At 42.7% G+C, this 24,678-nt stretch overlaps 1 protein-coding gene across 1 annotated transcript in view; it reads right to left on the reverse strand.

The window, feature by feature from the left end:
• The window catches only part of plxna1 (plexin A1), a 160,455-nt gene that overhangs the window by 57,254 nt on the left and 78,523 nt on the right, over positions 1 to 24,678 (reverse strand). The window contains exon 9 of the mRNA XM_022745052.1: positions 11,689 to 11,889. Within this exon, the coding sequence (XP_022600773.1) occupies positions 11,689 to 11,889 (201 nt within the window). The remainder of the gene's footprint in view (positions 1 to 11,688; positions 11,890 to 24,678) is intronic.

Genomic DNA, 24,678 nt, shown 5'->3' on the forward strand with positions numbered 1-24,678 from the left:
CTTGACATCTGTAATAATAGTGAATTTGAATGTATTTGAGGGGGAAAGGACCGAGAAATGTGCACAGAGAAGATAAGAAAATGAGAGGACACAGCAATGTCACAATGTGTGAATGGCTGATTAATTCATTCTTCACTTTTGCAATTGGATGATTTACATTCAGTGGGCCCTCAAGGCAGAGATGCTGATATCCAAATAAAGGAGGATGTCTCCATCTATCTCAGAGCACTACTATTTTGGTGCTCTGATATATGTTGTAGACATGAACTATTGAAGAGCAAACCTTTAGCCCTGAATAAATCTACCTGCGAGCTGGCCTGGCAACTATTGTGATAACAACCTCCTAGTTGCCCAAGGTGACATCTTGAGATTGGCATTTGACATTTTGTGGACCAAACACTTGCTTGAAAAACATACTTTGCAGATTAATCAATAATGAGGATGATCAGCCACATATCTTCATGACTATTTACACCTTAGGAGAGTTGGAAAGGAGGAGAGGAAGAGAAGGGAAACTTTGAGATTAGACAATTTTTGTGAGGAAGATGGCTTCTCCTTCAAGCCCAGTGAACCTGGAGCCTTAGGACATACAAACACAGTATAAGTAAGGTTGAGGGTGGCAAGAAATGGATGATCTGAAAAGTGAAAGTGTGCAAAGAAAGTGCAAGTGATGGTCAAAAGACTGGAAAATGTTTTCGGCAGCTGATGGGTCGGAAGCACAGAGGTGGAGTGAGCTGGGAGAAATGGAGTGCGGGATGCGAAAAAAAGAGAAACGAGGTGAAGCGATGATGAAAAGAAGGATGAGGAAGAGAAAGGGGTACGGAAAAGGGTGAAGAGAGGATGATACATCAGCAGGGGTGAAGGAGAAACAGCGAGGGCGAGAGGGATAGAGAGAGGTGATTGTGTGTTATTCTGTGGACACCATTCATTTACACATGGAATAAGAGGATGGGGCTGGGCTATAAGCGCCTGAGCTGGTGGGGGCTAAAGTGAAATTGGCATTTTCAATTTGTTCACTGACATGTCTGCCTTGGTCTTTTCACACATTCCTCTGCCTCTCCTTCTCTTGCAATCCTCCGTTCCACCCCCCCCTTTTCCTATCTCCCTCCCTCCCCCTCATTATTCCTTCCCTCTACCTCTTTACAAACCTCCTCCCCTATAAATCTCAGTCCAACTTTCTCTCCCTTACCCCTTCCATTCCCCAGAACGCCCACAGTCAAACAAGGAAATATGGAGCAGATTCCTTTATCGCATACACCAAACATGTCCAGGGAAACACATGTGCACACTGTACTATAAATATGCATTCTGCACACGGGACAGTTTCCAGAGATGGATGCCAGCAAATGCATCAAAGACTGATCACATAGTCTATACTGAAAATAAAAAATGATGAATAAAAAACACATGCAAACACCGGAAGATAAGGCACTCACACAAACACACATTTTGGATGTCAGCTATTATTTCTCTCCACTGAAGTCTGAGCATATGAACTTCTTCAATCCCCCCCCCCCCCCCCCCCTCTTCCTTCCTTCCTTCCCTCCCTCCCTCCCTCTCCCCAAGAGACCACCCAGTCTGCCTGGGAACAAGAGCACTTCTTCAACTGGTAGAGATGGAGAGAACATATGAGTGTGTTCCAGTGTGTATGAGCGTCCAAGACGATGAGAAAGAAGAAAAGGAAGAGGAAGGGAGATGCACAGGGACACTGCACTGAGAACAGCAAGAATAAGAGAAAGGCAGCAAGAAGGAGATACAGGGAAAGTGAAGGGAGAAAAACAGATGAGATAAAGCAGAGACTGAAAGGCCAGAGAGCCAAGTGGGACAAAGATGGGGGGGGGCAAAGAGAGAGACAGAGTGAGAAATAGAGAGGTATTATCATGATGCTCTACAGATCTACATTTGGCAATTCTTCCTGTTATTGCAGATGAAGGCATTTCAAACTTAGCAACTGTTCTCTTCCCAATCAGTCTTGTCTCGCACTAAGCAACAAGTGGGTTTCTCATATTCACACACTTGTCTCAGAAGTGGAAAAAAAACAAAAACATAACATAACATAATGGGTAAAAACTGGAAGTGGTTGAAACCAAAACAGCAGCAGTAATAAAGCTCCATTAAGCTATATTTTACATAAACACTGAATCAAGTGACTGCCTGTTAAGAGAAAGGCTTCCTAATTGTTTTAGTTGGCCAGAGTCAAAACTATGTTGGCTCACGTAAAATGTAAAATCTAACCACAGGAGGCCATGAAAGCTAACTGTACTGTATGCTACCTGTCTATTGAGAAATAGTATAGAGCATTAAGTAAACTAACGCTTCATTAATCAAGTTATTATTTTAGTCTCTAAAATATCTGAAAATAGGGAAAAATCCATCCATCACATCATAATTTAATCCTTGGTGGCAGCTTGTTTTGTCCGACCATCTGTTCAAAGCTAAAGATATTCCTTTATGACAGTCAACTAAATAAGAAAACCATTAACTATTCACATTTGAGCAGCGAGAACAAGTAAATTCTCTGAACGATTTCTTCAGATGATTCAAATGATTAATTGTCCACATAGCTCTCTGTAAGTTAAGTAATTGGTTAATCAACCAATTATTTCAGCTACAAAGTAAATGAATGGCATGTGTGCGTTTCTCTGTAGCACTCAAGTTTTTGTCATAAAGTAGGTCTTCATTTCTTTCCAAAGTATTTCCAGCTTCCAATATGGGATGGAATTCAGCACAGTCTCAGTCTACATTTCAGAGACATCGACTGTCAAACAGCAGGAGTTTAATGATGATTTTACTTAAGTAATCCACTGCCAAAAACTTTGCACAGTTGTATATTGTACTGATTTTTCTATTTCAGGATCACTAACTGCATCATTTCTTGCTGCTCTGTTATAACCCTTCAGGATTGAAGACAGGCTACAGTAAAGGACCCGGGGGTCAAGCTTTCCTCCACTTCCATTCCCTCTTCTCCGCCGACAAGCCAATGAAAGCAACGGCCCAATCACCCTCCACATCACATGAGAGGGGCCGATTCCGCTGATAGTAAAATATATGATAGATGTATGTGGACATCTTAACCCTGCTTTACACTCTGACAAGTTTTCTCCCTGAAAACCTGCATCACACACACATGCTGGGCAGTGGTGCTGAAAGCTACAACACCAACACTGCCTGCCCTCTTCTTCTTAAAAAAAAAAAAAAAAAAAAAAAAAAAAATCTATGTTACAGGTATGTGTCTGTGTTTGCACATCCATCCTCACAGGGGGGTCTGTGTTGAGAGAGGTATGTACTGTCACTCAACAAAAACATGAATATTGTGTTAGGGGGAAGTGTGTATGTGCGTGTATGTGTGTTTAATGGGCAGTAGAGGGTGGGGGAGGCATGGGAAAGGTTAGGCTATGATCCAAAGCTCATCTCATTGCACCAAAGGCTTATTAAACTTTCATACTGAACCAGCATTGTTGCACAACGCATAGTTTAGGGAATACACACATGCACGTTGTACATGGTCTATTCACCGCACAGCAGATTCCAGTAAGAAAATGCTAAAATTAAGCAGGTTACTCTCAATAGGTCAGGATTTGCATGTGTGAAGGGGAGAGGAGAATGTAAATAGGAGGTACAAACTCTCTATGTTATGTATTCTATGGTTAAATCCAAAAATCGGATAAAGTTTGGAAGGACAAGGTGATGGCAACAATCCTTTTGTCTGTAGCATTTGACCTGAGGAGATGTAAAACAGACTGAAGGAGAGTGGAAAGACAAAAACAGGGTTTTCTGATGATCAACGCATGCAGTTGCTGCTCCACAACAGGCTTTCATCAGAAAAGTGCCGATGCAAACACTACAGCATCATCAGCTGGACATCTGTCACTGGAAACTGGAGGAGGGGAGGTGAGAATGGATGGATGGAGGAGGGATGAAGGGAGCCAGGTATGAAGTAACAATGGGTACCTTCTGTGAGGGTCACAGCCTGATAATTAGTCATTTTGAAGGCGTGCGCGAGCTAGATGTCTAAAAATACCAAACTAGCCCAGGGCAAACCCTAACCTGGGATAGAGTAGGTTCCTCTCTTCCTCTTTCCTCTCTCCCCCGCTCTCTCAAGGTGACGACGACAGTCATCAAAAATTATGACCTGACGCAACACATCTTTCAATCTAGATTATTCTGCATTTTAAATAGTTTTGTAACACAGTTTTAACAGAAGTCACATTGAGTCAGGATACAGACTAAATGCTGGTCCAGGTGATATGCGTTCTGCCAGGCTGAATAAACTGCAGCCAACATGCCTTTAAATGTATAGATGTATACACAACAGTACCCTTTTATACACACATCTTCCAGGCAGATATGGCTTCCTAATCAAGGATCAAATGGTAATCCTTCCTATAGCTTAGCGTGTGTGTGTGAGTATGTACTGTATGTGTGGGGTCAGGCGGCATGGAATCAGCCCCTGCTCATAATAGGGGCCTGTTAGCCAGTGCTAATCGCTAATGCTAACAGGATTGGAGCATGGCTGGACCCAGTTACCCAGCTTATCTCTTGCGCACACACACACAGACACACAAGTCTGCATACAAGCTCACACAGATACTTTCTTCATTGATGGAAAGAAAAAGAGAGAGAGGGGATGGGGGGGGAGAAAAGTGCTTGCTTGAGGGAAAAATAATGCTGCCATAGCCAATGTTTCTTATTTTCCAGCCTACGCATTAAGCTAGTGTAAGCTTACTAGACTTCTCCCCGGACAAAAGGCCGATTTTTGGTCGTTTGCAGAAACGTCCACATTTTTCAATATCCTCACTCTTTTCGCCATCTCTGTCAACTCATGCCATTCTTCTGGTGGCTGTTCTCCTCTCGCTAACTCCCCTGCTCTGTCACACATTCAGTTTTTTTATTTTGCAAGCCACCAACACTTATATCTATTCACTCAAACACAATCTAAACACAAGCAGCACCTCACCATCTGTGAAGTAGCGCTTGCTGATACATGAAACACATACAACCAAAAGGAGAAATTAAGAGGTCGTCTCTAGGAACGATTTATTTTTTCGTCTGGCTGGGGACTGGATGTCTTTCTCTTGTTTTGCCATGTGGCTATTAATGCTCATGCTGAAGGTGTGACAGATCACATGCTAGGTGCCAGAGGATTTCAAGGAAGCTCTATCCATCATTAGTAATAGAGACATCCCTGATTAATTTCACATAGTTCCTGTCAAGTTCAAGTCATTAATAGAAGGGATACCAGCCAAGTGTACTATTCACACTAACTCTTTATTTTAATCTCTGACACTTTAATTTACTATTAATGAAGTCGCTGTTACTGCTGATGTGACATGCTTCCTTTTGCACAAATCAAAATTTTGTTTGGGGCAATAAATTTTGTAATAAAAGCTTCTCATTGGTTCAATTACAACGCCAAATGTTGAGGCTCTTACGGAATATTATATGTGAAGTTATACAGAAATGGAAATTGGTTTAATCCCCATCACTATCACCAGACATTCATTCAGATGAAAAGGCTGCAGGTGATCATGCAGACAGTCTGTGTTTGAGGTGTGCAGTCGCAACCCAGACAACAGTATGTATTTAAAATAGCTGCAAATACAGTAAGACAGAGAGGAGGTGGAGAGAGTTCTTCCCTCTGGTTTAAGCCTCTCCTTTCCTCTCCTCTCATAGCGAGAGAATCTTGCTATAACAATCATTTTTGCTGCTTCACTTGCCCATCAAACCATCATAGAGAAATAGAAGGTGGAGCACTGTTATGAGAGGAAGAAGATGTAGAGTAAAGGTTACAGATTGGAGTGATACAAGGAGAGAGACAGAAATTGGAAAAAGATGATGAAAGTGAGGTGGAGGATGGGGTGGAGAAGCTGGCATATGCTGATAGCTGAGCAGCAATTAATTCTTATTTATCCAGGACAGGGGTGTGGGAGCTCTGCTCGTCACCTGTCAGGGAGGAGGAGAGGCAGTGAGTCAGTGACTGGACGGAAATGAAGAGGAAGGTGGAGGCAAGAGTGGAGGAGGAGGGAGAGATGGAGACAGGCAGATGACTAGGGCAAAGAGAGGGGGCTGGCTGGAGAATGAAGGAATGTATGAGCGGAAAAGTGAGCGTAAACCGAACACCACATATCATCTAACTCACACACACTGTTATAAATAAGTCAGTAAGTATATAAATGAGTGGTATGAACAAGAATCCACTGAAAGAGACACATGATCTACATGAGACAAAACTTTAAACAAACACAATGTGCCCCTAAATAAATCTGGTCAGTGCTGTCTGAAGTAGCACATGATAAGGGAACAGAGTAACGGAACAACGGATGGTCTTCAATCTGCAGCAATTCACAGTAAATTCCAGTGAATTCCTCGTGCTCTCTCAACACACACACACACACACAGTCTGCAAGCCAATTAAAACAGTGTCAGTGTGTGCTGTGGCTGACTGCAGTGGCAGGTCTAGTGTTTATATCTCATTAAGCTGTGCCAGGCCATGCCAGACCAGTCTGTACCATGCTCCGCTGCGCCTACCCTCCAATGACCAGCGCCAAGGCCCTCATTAGTCCCATCTCTGCCACCTTTAGCTTTGTGCGTGTGTAAATTTATGTACATGTTATAATACATTTACAATGAGGGTTTTTAATATAATATAGATTTTTTTTTGTTTTTACATTCAGTTTCATCTTTTAACAAATCTCATAAACTTCAAAAAGTCAGCGAAAAGGACTTTTGTTTGCATCAATACTGTCCTTCATCTCTCCCCATCTCTCTCTCTCTCTCTCTCTCACACACACACAAACACATATAAGGATGGAAGGGTGTGTGACACCATTAGACCAGTGAGGTTTGTGTTAACCGCTCTCCCTGCAGACATGTTTGGCCTCTCCTCTAGACCTCTATTTGCTCTGTCTATCTATCCATCCATTTTTCTATCTATCCATCTTTCTTGTCTGCCATCTTCCCCTCATTTCCCATCGGAACAGAGCAAATACTTTGTCCTCTCTCCCTAAAAACTCTCTGTAAGGTGTCATTGCACTCTTCCTCTTTCCCTCCCCCTCCTCCGTCTTTCACACTGCTCCCCTTTTTTCTTTTTGTATCTCTGCCTCCAAACTTCCTTGCCTTTCTTCCCTCTCTCCTTCTGCATTTTCCCCAAAACAATCTTCTCCAAGTCTGTACAGCTGCTTTCCCTGTTTTCTTCCCTCTGCTGTCTTCCTGTAGTTGTGTGTGTGTGTGTGTGTGTGTGTGTGTGTGTGTGTGTGTGTGTGTGTGTGTGAGTGTGAGTGTGAGTGTGAGTGTGTGGGTGTGTGAGCTCATGCACACACCAGAGCGTACGTCTCTGCTGCCCGACTGCAATTCATCATCATTTTATCTGCCTTAATTGGATGCCATCAGGACCCCTGATACTTCCCATCTCTACTTTAACAAACAGCTGCTCTCCACACACACAGAAGAATAACACAGACACACACCCTATCCTAAACTAGATTTTCTCCTCCTGCCCCTGTGTCTGCTTCTTTTTTTCCCCCCTCACTGGTGAAGGAGTGAGAGAAAGAGGGTGATGGAGTGGCCGAGTGGTTTATCAGACAGAAGGTAATGGTGTAAGGCCCGCGCTGATATTATCTGTCCTCTCATTCCTGCCCTCCAGGGAGAAACAAGAAAGAAGGATAAAGAGGGAGAGAGGAGGGCAGACATGGAGACGCTAAAGTACAAATGGACAAAAAGCTAAGAACAGAAGGAGATAAAGGAACACAGAGAGGTAAAGTCCTGAACAGTTCAATTCTGTTCTCTCAACCTTGGCCTTCGGACGACACCCAGCAGTGCTCCATCAGCCTTTCTGACCCCAGAGTGTGGTCATTTGTGTGTGCAAGCATTGTGTGTACATGTGTTTATTCGCTCCCATGACCCCTCTGGCGCTCTGAGCACAACTTCCCAGCCCACAGCTCAGCATCCTATTGGCCCTTGCACCCTCACCTCTGCCTCTGATTGGCCCACACACACCGGGAGCTGCCTAGGCTGGGTCAAAAAACCGGAAGGAACCGATGTAGACACCAGCTTGTTGTTTTGGTAGCTGCTGACCAGAGTTAACTGCTACCATAAGGCCTGGCGGATGGCTCCGTATGTGTCAGTGGTAATGTGGGCTTGTTTGGCACTAAGAAATATGGAGAGGACTCTACTTATTTTATTTTTTATTTTCTATAACAAAATGATCAGTGTTTTTCTCCACTTAACTTGCTATGGGACCTTGGACAATCTGCCATTTCATCAACTTTCACAGGTTCCAAAAAATGTTAAATTACGTTTGGCTGACTACCCAACTTCAAAAGTGAGAAAGGGATAGTGTGTGATGAACCATTTCTTTTCAGAATTTAAACCTTTTGCAACACAGCAACATTTGGAGCTTTGAGCAAGTTTTAGAACCTTTACCCTGAAACTATGATTCTTCAAAGTCTGAGGTGGCCTACTTGTTTCATGTCTCTGCTTACAAAAGCAAACCTTTCTCAAATACCGGATTCTTTCTCATGTCGTATGATACACTTGCTCTTTCCCCTTTGGGATCAGTTGGTATGTACAGAAACCTTATACAGAAATACCATAGCACCAATCTTTTTCTCCCTTAAGCAGATATGGAAAGTCAATACCAAACAAGGTTAGTGTGGAGCTGCTGTTACACTATCATATGTCACATATACAGTATGTTATTGACAGCCTCCTGTTATGGGATACTATATAAGAGTATTGACTTCACGGTCACTGTAAACGGAGTTAAGTATGGGAAGCTGGAGTTTAAACATGATCCGACTGTGGATATCCTGAATATCCTGTGGATAGTTATCTTCTTTTGGATAGTGTGATGACATTGTATGAAAGAAAGGAGAGTGAATATTGGCCGCAGGAGAGAGTTTTGAGCTGTTCTCTTCAATATCACTCTCCCTCTCACTTTTCTCCGCTCATCTCACCTGAAATTGTCTACTACGCAACAATTTCCCTCGTCTACCTTGTCTGCTCTAATCTCCATTTTTTGCCATTTTCCACTGCTGTCTGATATTACTACCTCAGTGTCCTTTTCCCCAGTCCCTGTTTCCTCACCTCCTGTGTTTATCCCTAGCTCTGTCTTCTCCACCTCAAGGTATCGTGTCCTCTCCTTCCCTATCCTCTCGTTCATCACTTTTTAGAAATTTGTGCCACAGCTCTCTTGTCTCTGCCCTTGCCTTTCCTGAAAGTGTGTGTGTGTGTGTGTCAGTTTGACACTCTTGGACACGTGTGTATCTCAAACACATGGCTAAACTTTAAATTAGCACCCCTGTGTTTATCTCATTGATTAGCAAGCCCCCCCACACACAACCCCCACCGTCTTCTTGCAGTAGTATAATGGAGATTTCACACCCAAACATACAAACACATGCATACACAGCTTTCCTGGGATCCATAGCCTTAGGCGTTTTGAAAGATGCACATGTGGACACACACACAGACACTGATCAACCCCTATCCCCATAGCTGTGTGCCTATAAACCAAGGCAGCAGTGTGTACGCAGCATAACAGATGAAGTCTATTTCTACTGCAGAGCCATACATGATTCATTGAGTTGGTGCTGAATACTGTCAAAGTAGGAACAAACATGGAGGGGTGCACATGAAAAGTGGAGATGTGAAGGTCTATAAAAGGATAAACTAATATTTAAGACCCTCATTCTTCTGAAATACTGCTCCAGAGCTATAATAAGACACTCGTCCTAATAATTCATGACACATAATTATACTCATAAGCTCAGGCCTGGATGAATTATGCCTTAATGGCAAGTTCATGCAGATGGCACCTTTTTCATCCACTGAATCTCACTACGGCCTCATGCAGACACGATGCACGTGCTGCATCGATATCTGACCGCGCAGTCAAGTTGGCACAGCTAATTGCTAACAAGGGCTAAGTGCTGACAGCCCAAGGCTAATTGCTGCTAGCATGTCTACTTTGTGGACATCAAATAGAGAAATTCTGCTTTGGACTCGGGCTAGGCTTTGCTGCTGATTAGCACTGGCCTTGCAGCAACAATAAACAGTCAATAAACCGACATCTCTGCGGAGAGACAACCCTATCGCTAGCTAATTAGCGCTGCCTTCACAAACAACTGGCTAGCGTGTGCCGGGACCTGAAGACTGCCCGTCGATACAGACAGGATCAAATACTGCGCTAGCTGTCACAGTGGCTACCCAGCAGACTATACAGCAATGCAGAGACTAATGCTGGTGTGTGCTTTACATGTGTGTCTGCTAATATCTATATGACTGCATAAGCCATATAGATATGACAAGGTTTGACATATAGACAGTTGGTGAAGTTCTTCAAGGTGCTAAAGCTCATTAGCTATACGTGACAACTTCTAGATGTTTCTACTTTATTTTAATCTGTCAAATATTTTTTTCCATGCACGATATATTGCAGTGACAGCTGCTTCACCCTCATCTAAAACAAAATTCACAGCACCAGCTCTCATCTCGTCTCAGTGTTGTTGCATTGCATTATATCTCAAGATAGAAAGGGACAGGGACAGAGGCAAGCAGCAAAAGTGAGTGTATGACAGATGAGGAAGAGGCACTGAGGAAAGTAGGGGATGGCGGGAAGAAGAAAGTATGACAGACGGAGGGAGGAAGAGAGGCAGAGAGAACGATGAGCTGTACCGGCAGAGAGAGGAAGGGAGAGGGAGAGGTATAGAGTCAAGGTGTAAACATGATCAATCCGCTCTCAACTAGGTTCAGAGACAGACTTCCTCTTCACATTTTCAGCCTCAGTGAAGCGCGACGCTAGCTACCTCTTATCTGTCACGCTAGTTTGAAGCCACACACACACACACACACACACACACACACACACACACACACACACACACACACACACACACACCACCACACACACACACACACACACACACACACACACACACACACACACACACACACACACACACACACACACACACACACAAAAACCATATTTCAACACGGGCATGGACCCACATGCACAAACACCTCTGCCTACCTGTAAATCCCTTACATACCCACACATACAAATTCTTTTAAGAAAACATCCTTGAGAACTCTTTAATCTGGCACACACTCCTCATCTCAACCAGCCAAAGCCACAAATACATTATGAAAATCATAGAGGCATGGAACAAAACTATGGCTGACCAATGCAGCTTCACTTTGACCAATGATTTAAATGATGTATCACACAAACCATGAAAAATCGATAATGATTTAGGGCCAAATATAGACTGGGAAAATTCTCCACGCAGTGTAACTTTATTACATGTCAGTGTCTTAATTCAAATGTGAACTCTTGCCGCCAATATCTATTTGCTAACTATCAGTTCAATGTGAGAGATCAGCATTGGGTCATTTATCTAGATTGTGACCAAATAGCGCGTGGTGATCTATCAGGACAATGAGCATGTTAGTGTCTAAAGTGGTCATTAGTTGTAGGAGGCCATTATTTAAACCCTGACCTAGTCAATGTCTGTACTGGGATCATGATTTAGTTACCTGGCAGCATTTATTGCTTCAAGAGTAATTGTGCTAAATGACTACAATTTAAGTCCAACTGAAATTCAAAGTTTATTTTGTGCCACTCATTCCCTTTTTGTCTTTTTTCTCCTATAATGACACTAGAACATCCTTTCACATCTTACTCACCGCTGTTTTCTGGCACTGGATGGAGGTGCTGTTGAAGCGCAGGGCGGGGACACTGTGAGTTTCCCCCTGGATGTGGAAGACACACTCATAGTTCCTCTGTCCCGACTGAGGCTGGGGCAGGTTCTTGGCTGCTAAGGTGATCGGCTTGGTCACCCCGACGGGGATGTAGATCTGGGTTGAGGGAAGGATCTGGGGGCAGTCCTGCAGAGTCAAAAAAAAAAAAAATCAGTCAAAAAGATATTCAACATGTTTCCCCCCCCCCAAAGGAGACAGTTATGAAATAAAGAGGATGCTCTTGTTCAATACAGTCAGAAGAGCAAGAAAGCAAGGCAGAAATAGTCAGATAAGAAAGGTTTGTTGATGAGAGTAAAAAAATGTTAGCAAGTTAGCCGTGGGTTACATATTTTTCTTAGATTAGCCTTAATAGCTGCGCTGTGATGCACTGTTCATGTGTTACAGGCTTGTGCAACACTCCCACTGGCCTTGCACCAGATATAAATGCACGACAACACTTGAACAAGAGAGATTTACATGCAAAGTTCACAAAATATCATCTAGCCAATAAAACTATTCACATAATAACAATGCTGCATTGTTATGGCAGGAAGATGGACTCCAGTGTATTATGTTCATGTGTGGAATGGAGTAATGAGCTCATGAACTTTGTATTTGCTTATATGTGTGTCAGTGTCTGTGCATGCACATAAGTCATTGATATTGACCAGAGCTGACAGAGAGAGTTTAGATCATCTGGAAAAAGCCCATCCACTGTCTCACACCACTGGAGTATAAACCCCTGGAGGGTGTGTGTGTGTGTGTGTGTGTGTGTGTGTGTGTGTGTGTGTGTGTGTGTCCGTGCATAGATGTGTTAGACAAATAGGTTTCTTAATGTGCAGCTGGATTAACGTGTGCATGTGTTTACGTTATTGAACTAGAATAAGACAGGACAGTCCACTGAGTATGCAACGCTTCCTAGATATGCATGTGTGCATGTGCTGGAAGGAATGAAGTCATTACAGTGTTCATGCCATGATTTGGCAGTGATGCAGATCTCGTCAACACTGAGCATGAGAAAGAGAAAGAGCAGGGGCGAGAGAAGGAGGGTGGGTGGGTTAGACATCTTATACAACATGAATTAAAGCTTGGGTGGAACTGACCCACCCTGTACCGTACTGTTTGAGCCAAAAGGATAACAAATCAGGTCACTGCTGACAAGTAACACGTTTTACAACTCAGAGACACTGTTAAATGACGCACATAATAAGAGACATGTGTCAGGCAGTGAATACAAATACAAATTTTTAATCTGGGGAAGTGTGGCCTTGAAACTATCAGTTATTTAAAAAAAAACAAAAAAACAAAAAACAATTTCATGTAGTCATTCGACATTCCTTATAACAATTACTGAATCTCAAAAAAAATCATCATTCTTCCTCTTGTCCACAGAACTCTACAAAGGAAGAATGCAGAAGAACCTGAAGTTGACAGTGTTGTCCCACCCGGTCAGTGTTGCAGGTTAGGACAACACACTCATGTTGACAAGTCAAAAGTGCTTAGTCTAGGAAAACATCGACCAGATCCTTGTAAAATATTCACTGCACACGATGCACCGCAGACCAGTACGTCACTTCTCGTTGTAGCTTTTCCTTTAAGCAGATAGCTGGCTCCCTGTCAGTGAATTTTTCTTTCCCCTCCTCTACTCTGAGCTGTTGTACATTAGAAGCTACAGTGTGTCCCCGGGGCCTGAACACAATGCCGGAGTTTGTTCATTAGCCTGCTTAGCCCTGGCCTTGTGTGTCTGATCACACACAAACACATGCACAAAACATAATGAGAGTGGGGAATACTATAGGAGGAAGGAGTGGGATTCAGAAGACCTGGTGTATAATCAACTAGGAGGAAGGTGGGTGAGGGGAGAAATGGAGGGGTGGCAAAATGGATGGCTCAGAAGGAGGGAATGAGGGAGGGAATAGTGGAGGAAGAGGGGGAGGAAAAAGGAAGAAATGAAGGTTGGTGGAGAGAAAGTGAAGGAAGAGTGGAGGGAAGCAGGTTTAATTGGGAACACAGCAAAGTGAAACGGGAAAGACCGATAGCTGTTGCTGTGATGAAAGAGACAGAAATCCAAAAGAAGAGACATGAGACAGAGAAACAGAAGAATGAAAAGTGTGAGGAGACATTTTAGACTGGAAATGTGAGGCAGCAGAGAGGAAGGCCTGGATCCACCTACACCTTTTCTGTCTCTTTATCCATCCCCTGCATCATCCTTCCATCCATCCAGCTTCATCCACACCACATACCAAAGCCCGCCGACAACATCCTACTTAATTAACTGCCTGGAGCCTCAGACAAGGCTTGAAAATTGATGGGGGCAGAGATGGAAAGAGAGAGAGGAGGAGAGACAGAGAAGAAAGCAGAGATTGATTTGCACTTGTGGCTTTTGAAGTCCTGTCTCAGTAAAAAGGATGCACGTGTCAAAAGATGTGGGCTTGCATCGTCTGAAGTGCCACATGAGCGGAAAAAAAAGAAAGGTTTCAGCATCCTGCTGCTAACGCTACCTTTTGGAAGCCAGTGTGCCAGAAGCTAGCATAGCCTGTAGCGCAAGCTGCAGCTAACCAATGTTTTATTCATCCACCTATCGACTTTGTGTCAGCTTGGCTGTCTGCTTGTCGTTTTCTCTGGCAGTCAACTTTCCTTATAGTATCCCTTTCCTTCATTCAGTGCTCTGTGTTGTCATCTCGGGGTAGAGCTCAGTAAATATTTGAAACAACGGAGGGTTCAATGTAGTTGTCTCATGAGCGATGCATAGGTATAATTGTGATCTTTAAGAGTAGTGTTCAAGCTCGGGAAATAGAAAACAGGTTTTTGAAAGAACATTGGAAGAGAATATATGGAATATATATAAAAATATAAAAGTTAAAATCAATAAAAATTAATCAGAACTCCAGCGTTTTACATGAAAGGATTTGAGGGTCTGACTATGATGGTAATGAAAGCCAACGGCAAGTGACCCAGTGATAGGAGAGTTCATGGCTGACATGTTGCAGGAATTCTGAAATCATACGGCACAAAGACCCTGGTTGCTGAAACACATGGGTCCCAGACCGAATGGCAAGATGTTTTGGGAAAGAGATGGAGGTAGGAGGGAGGAAAAAGATGACATAGAGGGAAAGGTAGAGGAACAAAGGGAAAAGTCCTCCACAGCAAGAAACTATTTCATCAGTATTTGTGACAGGTGCCAAAACAGTTCAAAGCTGGCATTAGGGCTACAAAGTGCAGAGTACACTGAAACAATATTTCACCAGGGGGATTCGTTTGAAGCTGGAAGAGATCTTTTTTCCTCTTTTCCTCCCTTTTTCCTGACTACTCGGCTTTCATTTCATCTGTGAAGACGGATGCTGTGGTTTTCTTGGCCAGATGTGACACTCCATCCGGTTCATTTCAAGGGGACCAACAAGGGAGGAAGAGAGAGGCATATGTTTGTGTGTGTAGTTAAGAATGTGTTGTTCTTATGTGCCTGTGCAAGTACTATATCTGTGGGATTGGGTGTGTGCTGTAAATGCCTCAAGGATGGTTGCAGGTATTCAGTGAGCTGACTCAGTTAAATGTCTGATTCAACAGACGAGAGAACGGCCTTTCCCCACACAACAATGCACCAGACCAGGGCCTCTTTATTCGAAGAACAGCAGCTCATTTCATGATAGAGGTTTACGTTATCTTGCTGTACTGTAACCAGTGAGAGCCATTTCTAGCAAAGTTACATGTGCGTGTCAAGTGGAAGGGATGCGTGAAGGAATGCACACCACAGATGGTTTCTCCACATCAGAACACGGCACAAAAACATCTGCTCAATTCTGATATTTTGATCACCGTCTTTGCATTCTGACATCTTCATAAGCATTTTTAACACCAACAGATGTGGATACTGTAGCACAAAACTGCTTTGCCAAATTAAAAATTATTATTATTTTTTTTCTCAAACCTCACACTTGATGACAAGTTGTGTAAACAAACATCCACCATCCTCTGTGAAAAAAAGTGCTCACATCATGATTGGATCAGGCTCTTGGAGAGTGTATTCATACCTGTGTTTGGAGTATGCATATGTGTGTAAATGTTACAAAGTGTGTGTTTATGATGGCGAACATCCAAGTCTCCAACTTCTGTTCAAAGCCAAGTAGCCAGAGGGCCTGTCTTACCTCTCCGTATTTGTTTTCCCTCAAAGACCGCTGTTAGCTTTGCTGCCTAAGGCTAGTGCCACAGTTCTTGTTCGTTACCACTAAACGTACATATAATTAAATAGATTATTAAGATATTGTATATGTTACTTCACTTGAAGTGATACATATCTTATAAATTAATTTATTGACTTAAAAAAATGCCTCTCTATTTTCTAGAGACAGAAATAAGCCAAAACCATCATTTGCTAACACTAGTATTCTTCCAGTTGTACAATGCTTGACCTAAATTTTTTGATATCTTACTTCCAACACCCAGATGCCAGTTTTGATTGAACGTCGCTATGAGCTTTCTCAAAGCAGAGCAGCTGTCGTTCTAGGTCAAGCCTGTGCTGGAATATTCCTACCTTCATTTTCCATGCGCTCTGATGTTTGCCACGCCACCTCTTTCCACACCAAATGGAAAAAAAAATACATAAAAAAAATAAATAAATAAAACAAGTGTTTGGCGGGTGGATGAGATAATCTCTACTCGTAGGTGAGCAAAACACCTTTTAACATCCGCCAAGAGCAGATAATGAGACTGTCGGCAGGCAAGTGTGCGCGCGTGTGTGTGTGTGTGTGTGTGTATCTGTGTTCATGCAGATATGTAGAAGGTGAGAGATTAAAATCAAGACATAGATGAGGTGGGGTGGAATGAGAAGGGGAGGTGGGAGGATGAAGACGAAAGCGAGAGCGGGATGCTATATAAATAAATAAATGTATTAAAAAGCCAAAAGAGTTCTGAAGGCATTGGCACAGCCTGACAAGATATAAATTAATAAAACTCCAAAAACACTGCGCATATGTAGTGAGGCGGGTGTCTGGTCGTTTTTTTAAAGGCCCTCCCCCCATCTCTCTCTACTACCCCCCCCTCCCCCCCTCTAAGTCCATCCATAATTAATTAGCTGCCTGTGTGATGTGGGGACTATAGATCAGGGAGGAGAAAAAATAACATGCTAAATAATGAAGTAAAGCGATACGGAGAGCCTGGGGGAGAGATGAGATGGCATGGATGGCCACAGAGGAGCAAGTGGGGTACACTGGTACACATAAGAGGGACAGTACGTGTGTGTCTGTGTGTCTGTGTCACAGGGGTCTGACAGAGGGGTATATGAAGAGTGTTGAATGCTCCCCCACCGCCTGTCTACATGCCCCCCAGGCTTTGTGACAGAGGTCTTAAATATGACACCACAGACCCGTCTGCAACCTCAAACTAAAGAGACACATCTATGCCTTGTTGTAATGCACTATACATTAATACCATAATATAATACATGGCACTGAGGAGATCCTTTTATCCAGAGAAACACATATAACATGTTGTGTCACATGTTCTTGTTGTGAAACTTCAGTGGGAATTGAACATCTAACATTTGTAATGACTGTCACCCTCTTCCAAAGAACTAATAAATAATGCTGAGTGATAAAACAATAATCATAAAATAATGTAAAATATAATCAATTAAACTGTTTTTGCACTGATGTCTGTAAGCGTTGGGCAGGTGGCAGCCCAAAAAAACAAACAAACAAACAAACAAAAAAAAAAACATAAAACATAAAACCCAAAAAACTTAATCTCCTTCCACCAGCCATTTGTTTGTCCTTATGGACAGGAAGTGCAAATACATAGACGGCAGAGACGAGCCGGGTAGGAAGGAAAACTAAAGCTCAAGTGTATGAGGAGATGAGAGCCAATTCATCTGGTGAAATAATGTGAAAATGTTCAAAGTCTACTAAATATGATGGTATTGTTCACGAAACAAAATTACATCACACATCAGTGGTTTTGTTTTTTTCTTTGGTTATTCATGGGCCGCCAAAAAAGACATTTATTGTCAAATACATAATCTTTTATTTAGGGTGTTTTTTATAAAAGTTTTCACAGTACAAATGTTTTTTTGGTTAACAGTTTTACAGTTCAAGATCATGAATTGCTAGTTGTATTGCAGTCTATATGTGCTCTGTTTGTTTATTTCATATATCTTCAATCATTTAACTGTTCTTTAACTGAAAAAACTATTTCAAGGAGGCGTATGACTGGTCGGTTTTTAAATGAGAACATAAAGTTTACATGTGTGTGTGTGTGTGTGTATGTGTATATATATATTATATAAATATATATATATATATATATATATTAGGAAAATAGCATACATTGTGATAAATGTTGTTAGTTTGGATGGAAATTTTTATTGACATCTCCAACCATATTGTTAATGAAAGCCTACGTCTGAATCACAAATCATTCGTTAATTAGTATAAGCCATGTAATACCATGCCATGACATGTCATGCATCATATTGTCAAAGGTAGGGCTGCTTAGTCCCTATTTCACTCGTGTGCTGTGTACCAGCTGGCTGGCAGCCATGTGTTTGTTTGAGAGTGTGTATGTGTGTACTTCTTTGGGACTCGTACCAGCATCAAGGATGAGAGGAGTGAGACAAAAAAAGCCTACCCATTATATCACTGGTAATAGAGATTAGAGGGAGTGTATGTAGGTGTGTGTTTATGTAAAATATGTACAAATCTATAAGCTATTGTACACACACGATATGTAACAAATAGTGTACAAGTGTGGAACTGTCATTAAAGGTGAATACTGTGTCTACATGAGCTGCAGGGTGTGGTACATACATGGAAGCATGTATGTGCATGTGAGAGAAAGTGTGTGTGTGTGTATGTGTGTGTGCGTGTGTGTAAACTTGAGGCAGGCTCATTAGCAGGCTGAATCCAGAAAGATGTTCTGTGACCAACCAGACACTTACTGTGGGGGAAGAAGGGAGGGAGGGAGACAGAGAAAGACGAGAGAGGGAGAGAGGGTGAAGGAGAGAGTGGAACAACTTAATAAGGCAGCAACATGTAGAACAGTGCAGGAGCGAGGGAAGCGGAGGAAGAAAAGGGACTTTGAACCTTGAAAGGGACTGTGAGATTGTCCGCCCACGCCCTTCGTTTCCTAGCAGAGTAGTGATGCAGGGAGGAAGAGATGGAGATGGAGAGAGAGACAGAGAGAGAGAGGGGGGGAGAGAGAGAGAGAGAGAGATGAGGAAGTGAGGGAGCGCAGAGGAATGCTGGAGCACATAAAGGAGAGTTTGAATTAAAGCGAGATGCAGATGAAACGTGTGACATGAATGTTATTTTGCGTGGTTTATCAAAGTCTCACAGAGCATGAGCTTAACGGAATCTACCTCCATATATGTTCCTCTTCTACATACATACAGTGTCACTCTCTGTGTTTTGATTTACCACCCAGGCACACATACATGTTGATTTCATCTCCTAATCCTTTATCCTTGACTTACAAGCAAACTGCCAAACCTACACAGTTTATCCCCTCGTCGTAGACGGCACAGTATGCTGTAAAACAATGAATAGCAGGAGCGTATGAATATTTTTTGAGAGAGGGTCTTTTTTTTTCCCTTATGGATTTTCATGGAGTAGAGGGGAGGAGGGGAAGCCTGGCACCCCGTTATCATTCTAACCCAGATATGTCAGTAGCGATCAAACCTTGTGCTTTTCAGCTTTTCAAAGACAAACCTTGATTTCAGAGGTAGATACACTCTCCTGTCTGCTGCCTATGACTCTTCTCTGCACACAGTGCCATGTTTCAGCACATAGATATATTAAAACTAATTTTTTTTCTTTTTTTTTTTAAAGAAAAGATTTGGACATACAGACCAAAATGACTGAAACACGTTTAAAATGCACTTTTGAATGTGGATTAAGTCTCTGCACCCACATTTACACGATTTACCATTTATTAAAAGATTGGTCATTTGGAATCCAAAGTGGAAATGTCCATCGATCGTTTACAATTCAACAGTGTACAAACAGTTAGACTACTTGCCATGTAGCTGCAGTACTCCCTGAGAAAAAGAACAGAAAGCAGAAGAAGGAGCCGAGCAACTCACTGATTTCTGCCACTAAGAAAACAAACAACAGAAGTTTCACTTTCTCCACTCTGCAAACAATGATCTGCACAACAATCTATCCAACTGTGCTGGGAGCATTAGGCTCCATTCACACCACAGCAACTGAAAATAGGTTTTGTCTTTTTAAGAGGCCGTCCGTGACTAAGTAACCTACTTCCAACAAGATGTGCCGAACCAAAGCTACGCTACAGAATTTGCCAACAGAAGCTTATGTGTCAAAATGTAGTTGAAATACAGGTTGTATGATGCAATATCAGTAAATAAAACATCAGTAATGCTGAATTCATACATTACAGAAATCATGCTATTCATGGCATTTGGCTATTGTATTATATTGGTCTTTTACTCAGGTCATTACCACCACATGTGGGGAAATGGTCAGTGAGAACTAACAACGCCGTCCAAAAGACACTGTGAGGCAAAAATTCTACAGACAAGAAAATTAATAAGTTACTTCTCTTTCTGGATATCTGAGGTGCTTTGCATTTTTAAAATAATGCTAAGCTCTCACATGGTGAGAAAAATAAACCAATTTTACGGTCTTAAGGCATTAAATTCAAACTGCATAAAAACTCAGCGATACCCAGCACTCTACTGGCGCTGGAGTCCATCTCCATGTCTCTGAGGCTTATATGCGGTGGATTGCTGACCATCTTGGCTTTCCATGGCAGCACAATTGTGTGAGTAAAATGGAATAAAAATCAGTGCTGGTCACTTTAGTAAGACAGCATGGTGAAAAGCCAGACGTAACAGAGACATTTAGTTGGTCTTGTGAGACTGGAGCATGCAGTGCACTACAGGATTTATTTTTTTATTTTTATTTTTTTGACTCTCCTTCTCTTTCTCTGTGCCTCTCAAACCCAGCAGGTGGTCGACGTTTCTCAGTCACTCTCTCTCTCCTTCTCTGCTCTCGCTGCACCTTTGAGTTTGTTTTTCCTTCGGCTCGCTTTGCAGTGTTATTCATCTGTCTCCAACTGCCGTCATTTCTTTCTCTCTGTGACTCGGCATTTATCTCTTCCTCCCTCTGACACACACACTGAGGGTTGATGGTGAAAATGCAATATTCATCTGTGTTCACCATTAGGCAGGCTGACTGTGAGGGCTGCGGAAATGAAGATTTAATACAGCCTGAATAATTAAACCACCGAGACCTGTGACTGACACGTAGACACACACTCGCACAGGCACAAACACTGAAACACACTCATGCATGGTCTACAAACCACAGTGCATCTATCATGACATCATATTCCTGTGTGTGTGTGCCTGATGCCTGTGTGCCCGCATTTGTGTGAATCTTTACTACACATTTGCTCTTCATTAAGCTTCCGCTGATCGCGTATTCATCGCTGCAGCCGGGATGTTGGCATAGCTGAGGTGATACTCGCTGCATCAGTGGGCCTTGCCGGGTGGCGGAGGATTACCCCAAGGAGAGAGTAACCTAGCAGCCATGTTATACCTTACACCTGTGCTTGCGAGGGAGGAGCTCAACTGACTGCTTTACATTTTGTCAATGTCATACGAGGCTTAACATTTTTCAACCAATTAGAACAACAAAGTGTCCTTCAAGTCTACATAAAAGTAACACTTATAGCAAGCTGCATTCGCTAAACTCCACCCTCTTTAGTGACTATGACTCTTGTCGTCCTTGTGCATTTGTCTGCTAAGCATACTTCTTAGGGTATGACAGGCTACGCTCTCCACAGTGTCTCCCAGCCAGGGCAACCCACCCTCCCTGCCTTCTGCTGGTGAGGGATTGATGCATGATGTGAGGATCTTTCAAGAGTAAGAGAGAGAATTTCAGGGAGAGCTTCTGAAAAAACATAAGGACGAGCTGGAGGAGAGAAGAAAAGATAAGCTGTGGGATGGTGAGGCTAAAAATAGTCACAGAGAGAAGGAGAGATGAAACATCTGCATGTATATGTGACAGACCATGCGTGTGTGTTCGCCTATGAACACATCTGTGTTCACAACAACAGCAGCAGAATCCAGGGGCAAGATCCAAATTTTCCTTACCTTTACTCTTACTGATACATACAACACGATTGTGTGGGCAGTACACGCATACACACATAGTGCTACAATGTGACTGAGGGGCTGAATTACATTACCAGTACTCAAAAAATGCTTACACCTCCTCAATTCACCGCATTGTTCTCCATTAACAAATTAGAAGGATGTACGAGAGTTTGCCAAAACACCTGATACAATCCCACACTGATTTCCCCGAGGTGGAAATGCGATTATTGACTCTTGGACAAGCGTCTGAAAAGTTTCCTGTAGAAGTTCAGAAAAAAAAGGGGGAGGGTTGGAGGGCTGTCAGAAGCGGTTTGAAAAGCTAAAGGAGGTGCACCACTACTAAACCAAACCAAGGGTTAAACGCTGGCTGGTCACGGTCCGACAAAGACCCATCTGGCAAGGAAGACATGTGGTTACTTCACCCTGTCGCCTCCACTTCCTCTCTATGTTCCCTCTTTCTTTCTCTCTCTCTCTCTCCGTTAACTCCAACCATGGAGCGCATTTGGAAAATAAATTGCGTCAGTCTGAATTTAATCTGCTGCTTGTTACTGCCAGAGTTTCTGTACTTGCCTCCCTGCCCTTGTCTTTGTTTCTTTCTTTACTTTTTTTTCTTCTCTTCTCTCACTCTGTTTACATCTGGTCTCAATTACAAAACCTCTGTCCGTCTTTGGTTTGTCTTCTGTGAAATACATGCACCATGCACAGATCGGCATGGGGGTATTAGATCCCACCTCCACCCATTTTCTCTTTTTTGTTCCCTCTGCCCAAGGTTTATATATTTATAGTCATATAAATATACAATTTACATTTATTTACATATTATTAAATATAGCCTGGGCACACCACCTCTTAATATTAGGCTAAAACACACGTGTGGTTGTGTTAATGTGAGTCCAGCCATGAGCTACATAGGTGTGCTTAGGTGGAGAGATGGGATGAATAGAGAGAGGAGCAAACAAGGAAAGGGGAAGTTGTGTATGGTTACAAATGGGGCATGGGCAGAAAGATGAAAACAGACCAGAAATGGAGTCTGTGGATCGTGACAGTGGGCATAAAAACGACGAGTGACACTGCCGAAACATTTTTTGGTTGAAGAAAACGCGTGGGTGGAGAAAGGAGGAAAAATTAAAGGGTGACGATGAGGGGTGAAGACAGATATTACTAACAGATAAAAGACACCGGGAGGGAGAGAGGGGAAAGAGTAAAAAGGAAAGGGGTGGATATTATTCAACCACTCGCCCACTCTGCCCTCCCCCTCACCCACATGCCCCCTGCAGCCCTGTGCTGCTGGTTGTGCTTTGTCCTGATAAGAACCAGTGACAGTCTTACACACACAAGCTAAAGCAGTATAGACAAACACACACGTATATCCGTGCACACAGCGAGGCCCCTCAAGCGGCCTTGGCCTACAATCTGTGGGATGTCCTTCTCTGGAGTGTGTGTGCAAATGTGTATGTGTGTTTGTGTGTGTGTTCTGCTCAGTGTCTGAGTACCAGCCAGGGTAAACACAGTGTGCCAGAATGTCACGGTCCGGGGCCTTCACACCTCCATCACAAATAACCCTGTCCGCCATAGAGAACGAGAGCGTGTGTGTGTGTGTGTGTGTGTGTGTGTGTGTGTGTGTGTGTGTAAGGGAGAGAGAGAAAGAATGAATGTGTGGGTAGGCTGTATGCTATGGGTGTATGTGCTTGGTTAAGGGTGTGTGAGCGAAAGACAGCGCTCGAGAAAATAAATTCATGTGTATAGTTGTGCTTTGTTCACAGTGCAGTGTATATGGAGCCTCTCTAGTTAATGCAGTGTCTAGGGACAGTGTGTCACACACTAAGATTTCATTTGAGTAATTGGCAACAGACAGGAGAGCTTGAGAGTGTGTGAATGTGTGAGTGTGTCTAGTACCATAACAACTGCAGTGATGCTTTGATACACACACATCCTTATATGTACTGTGTGCCTGTAGTATATGTATTGTTGAGTGCTTTAAAAGAATAGTTCAAAATTCTGGAAAGACTTTTTCACTTTCTTGGAGAGAGTTAGATAAGAAGATTGCTACCACTGTCATAATCAGACTATTTCTTGGCCAGGACCAGTAACCTTACTGGAATCTCAACTGGTTGCATAGCAACAACTCCAAGCTAAGACATAGTCCAGCACATAACCCCCTGAACAGTGAATTGCCTTTTTACCTTTTTTTGTACAGATTAAACAAATGAGATAAGATATGTCTGATATGTCTGTTAGATATATGACATGTTCACTAAAAGGCCTAACCAGGTGCTGGTAAGAAGGCTTTGTTTTTTTTTAACTCTTTGGCAGAGCCAGGCTTGCCGTTTCACCCCAGTTTTCACTTTTTGTGCTAAGCTAAGCTAATTACTGTTGGCTTCAGCTAAATATTTACTGTGCAGTCATAGATATCCTCATCTAACTGATTGCGAATAAGCATATTTCCTGTACAAAACCACACAAGGAGGAGGAAGTAGGCGCAAGAGAGTGAGGAGGATGAGGAAGAGGGTGACATCATTTTAGCCCATCATGCATTCATGCATGGAGGGGACAGAAGGAGGACAAGGAGCGGAAGGTGTTGAATTTATTAAAGAGTGAAAAATTCATCACTGGAGCCACACATTCCATGTCATACGGACATGGAGGCCACACCAAAAATAAATATAGACGTGGACAGTGATAGAGAAGCTACTGTGACTGATTAGATGAACAAAAACAGGATACCAATGAACACTGCAGCACATTCGAAACTACAATTACCGCTTCACTTTATATGCCTCCACCACTCAGACTAGTTTCAGGTTACACCCGTTTATCCAGAATCA

Source organism: Seriola dumerili, unplaced genomic scaffold, assembly GCF_002260705.1.
Source record: "Seriola dumerili isolate Sdu_G_001 unplaced genomic scaffold, Sdu_1.0 BDQW01000088.1, whole genome shotgun sequence".
NCBI lineage: Eukaryota > Metazoa > Chordata > Actinopteri > Carangiformes > Carangidae > Seriola > Seriola dumerili.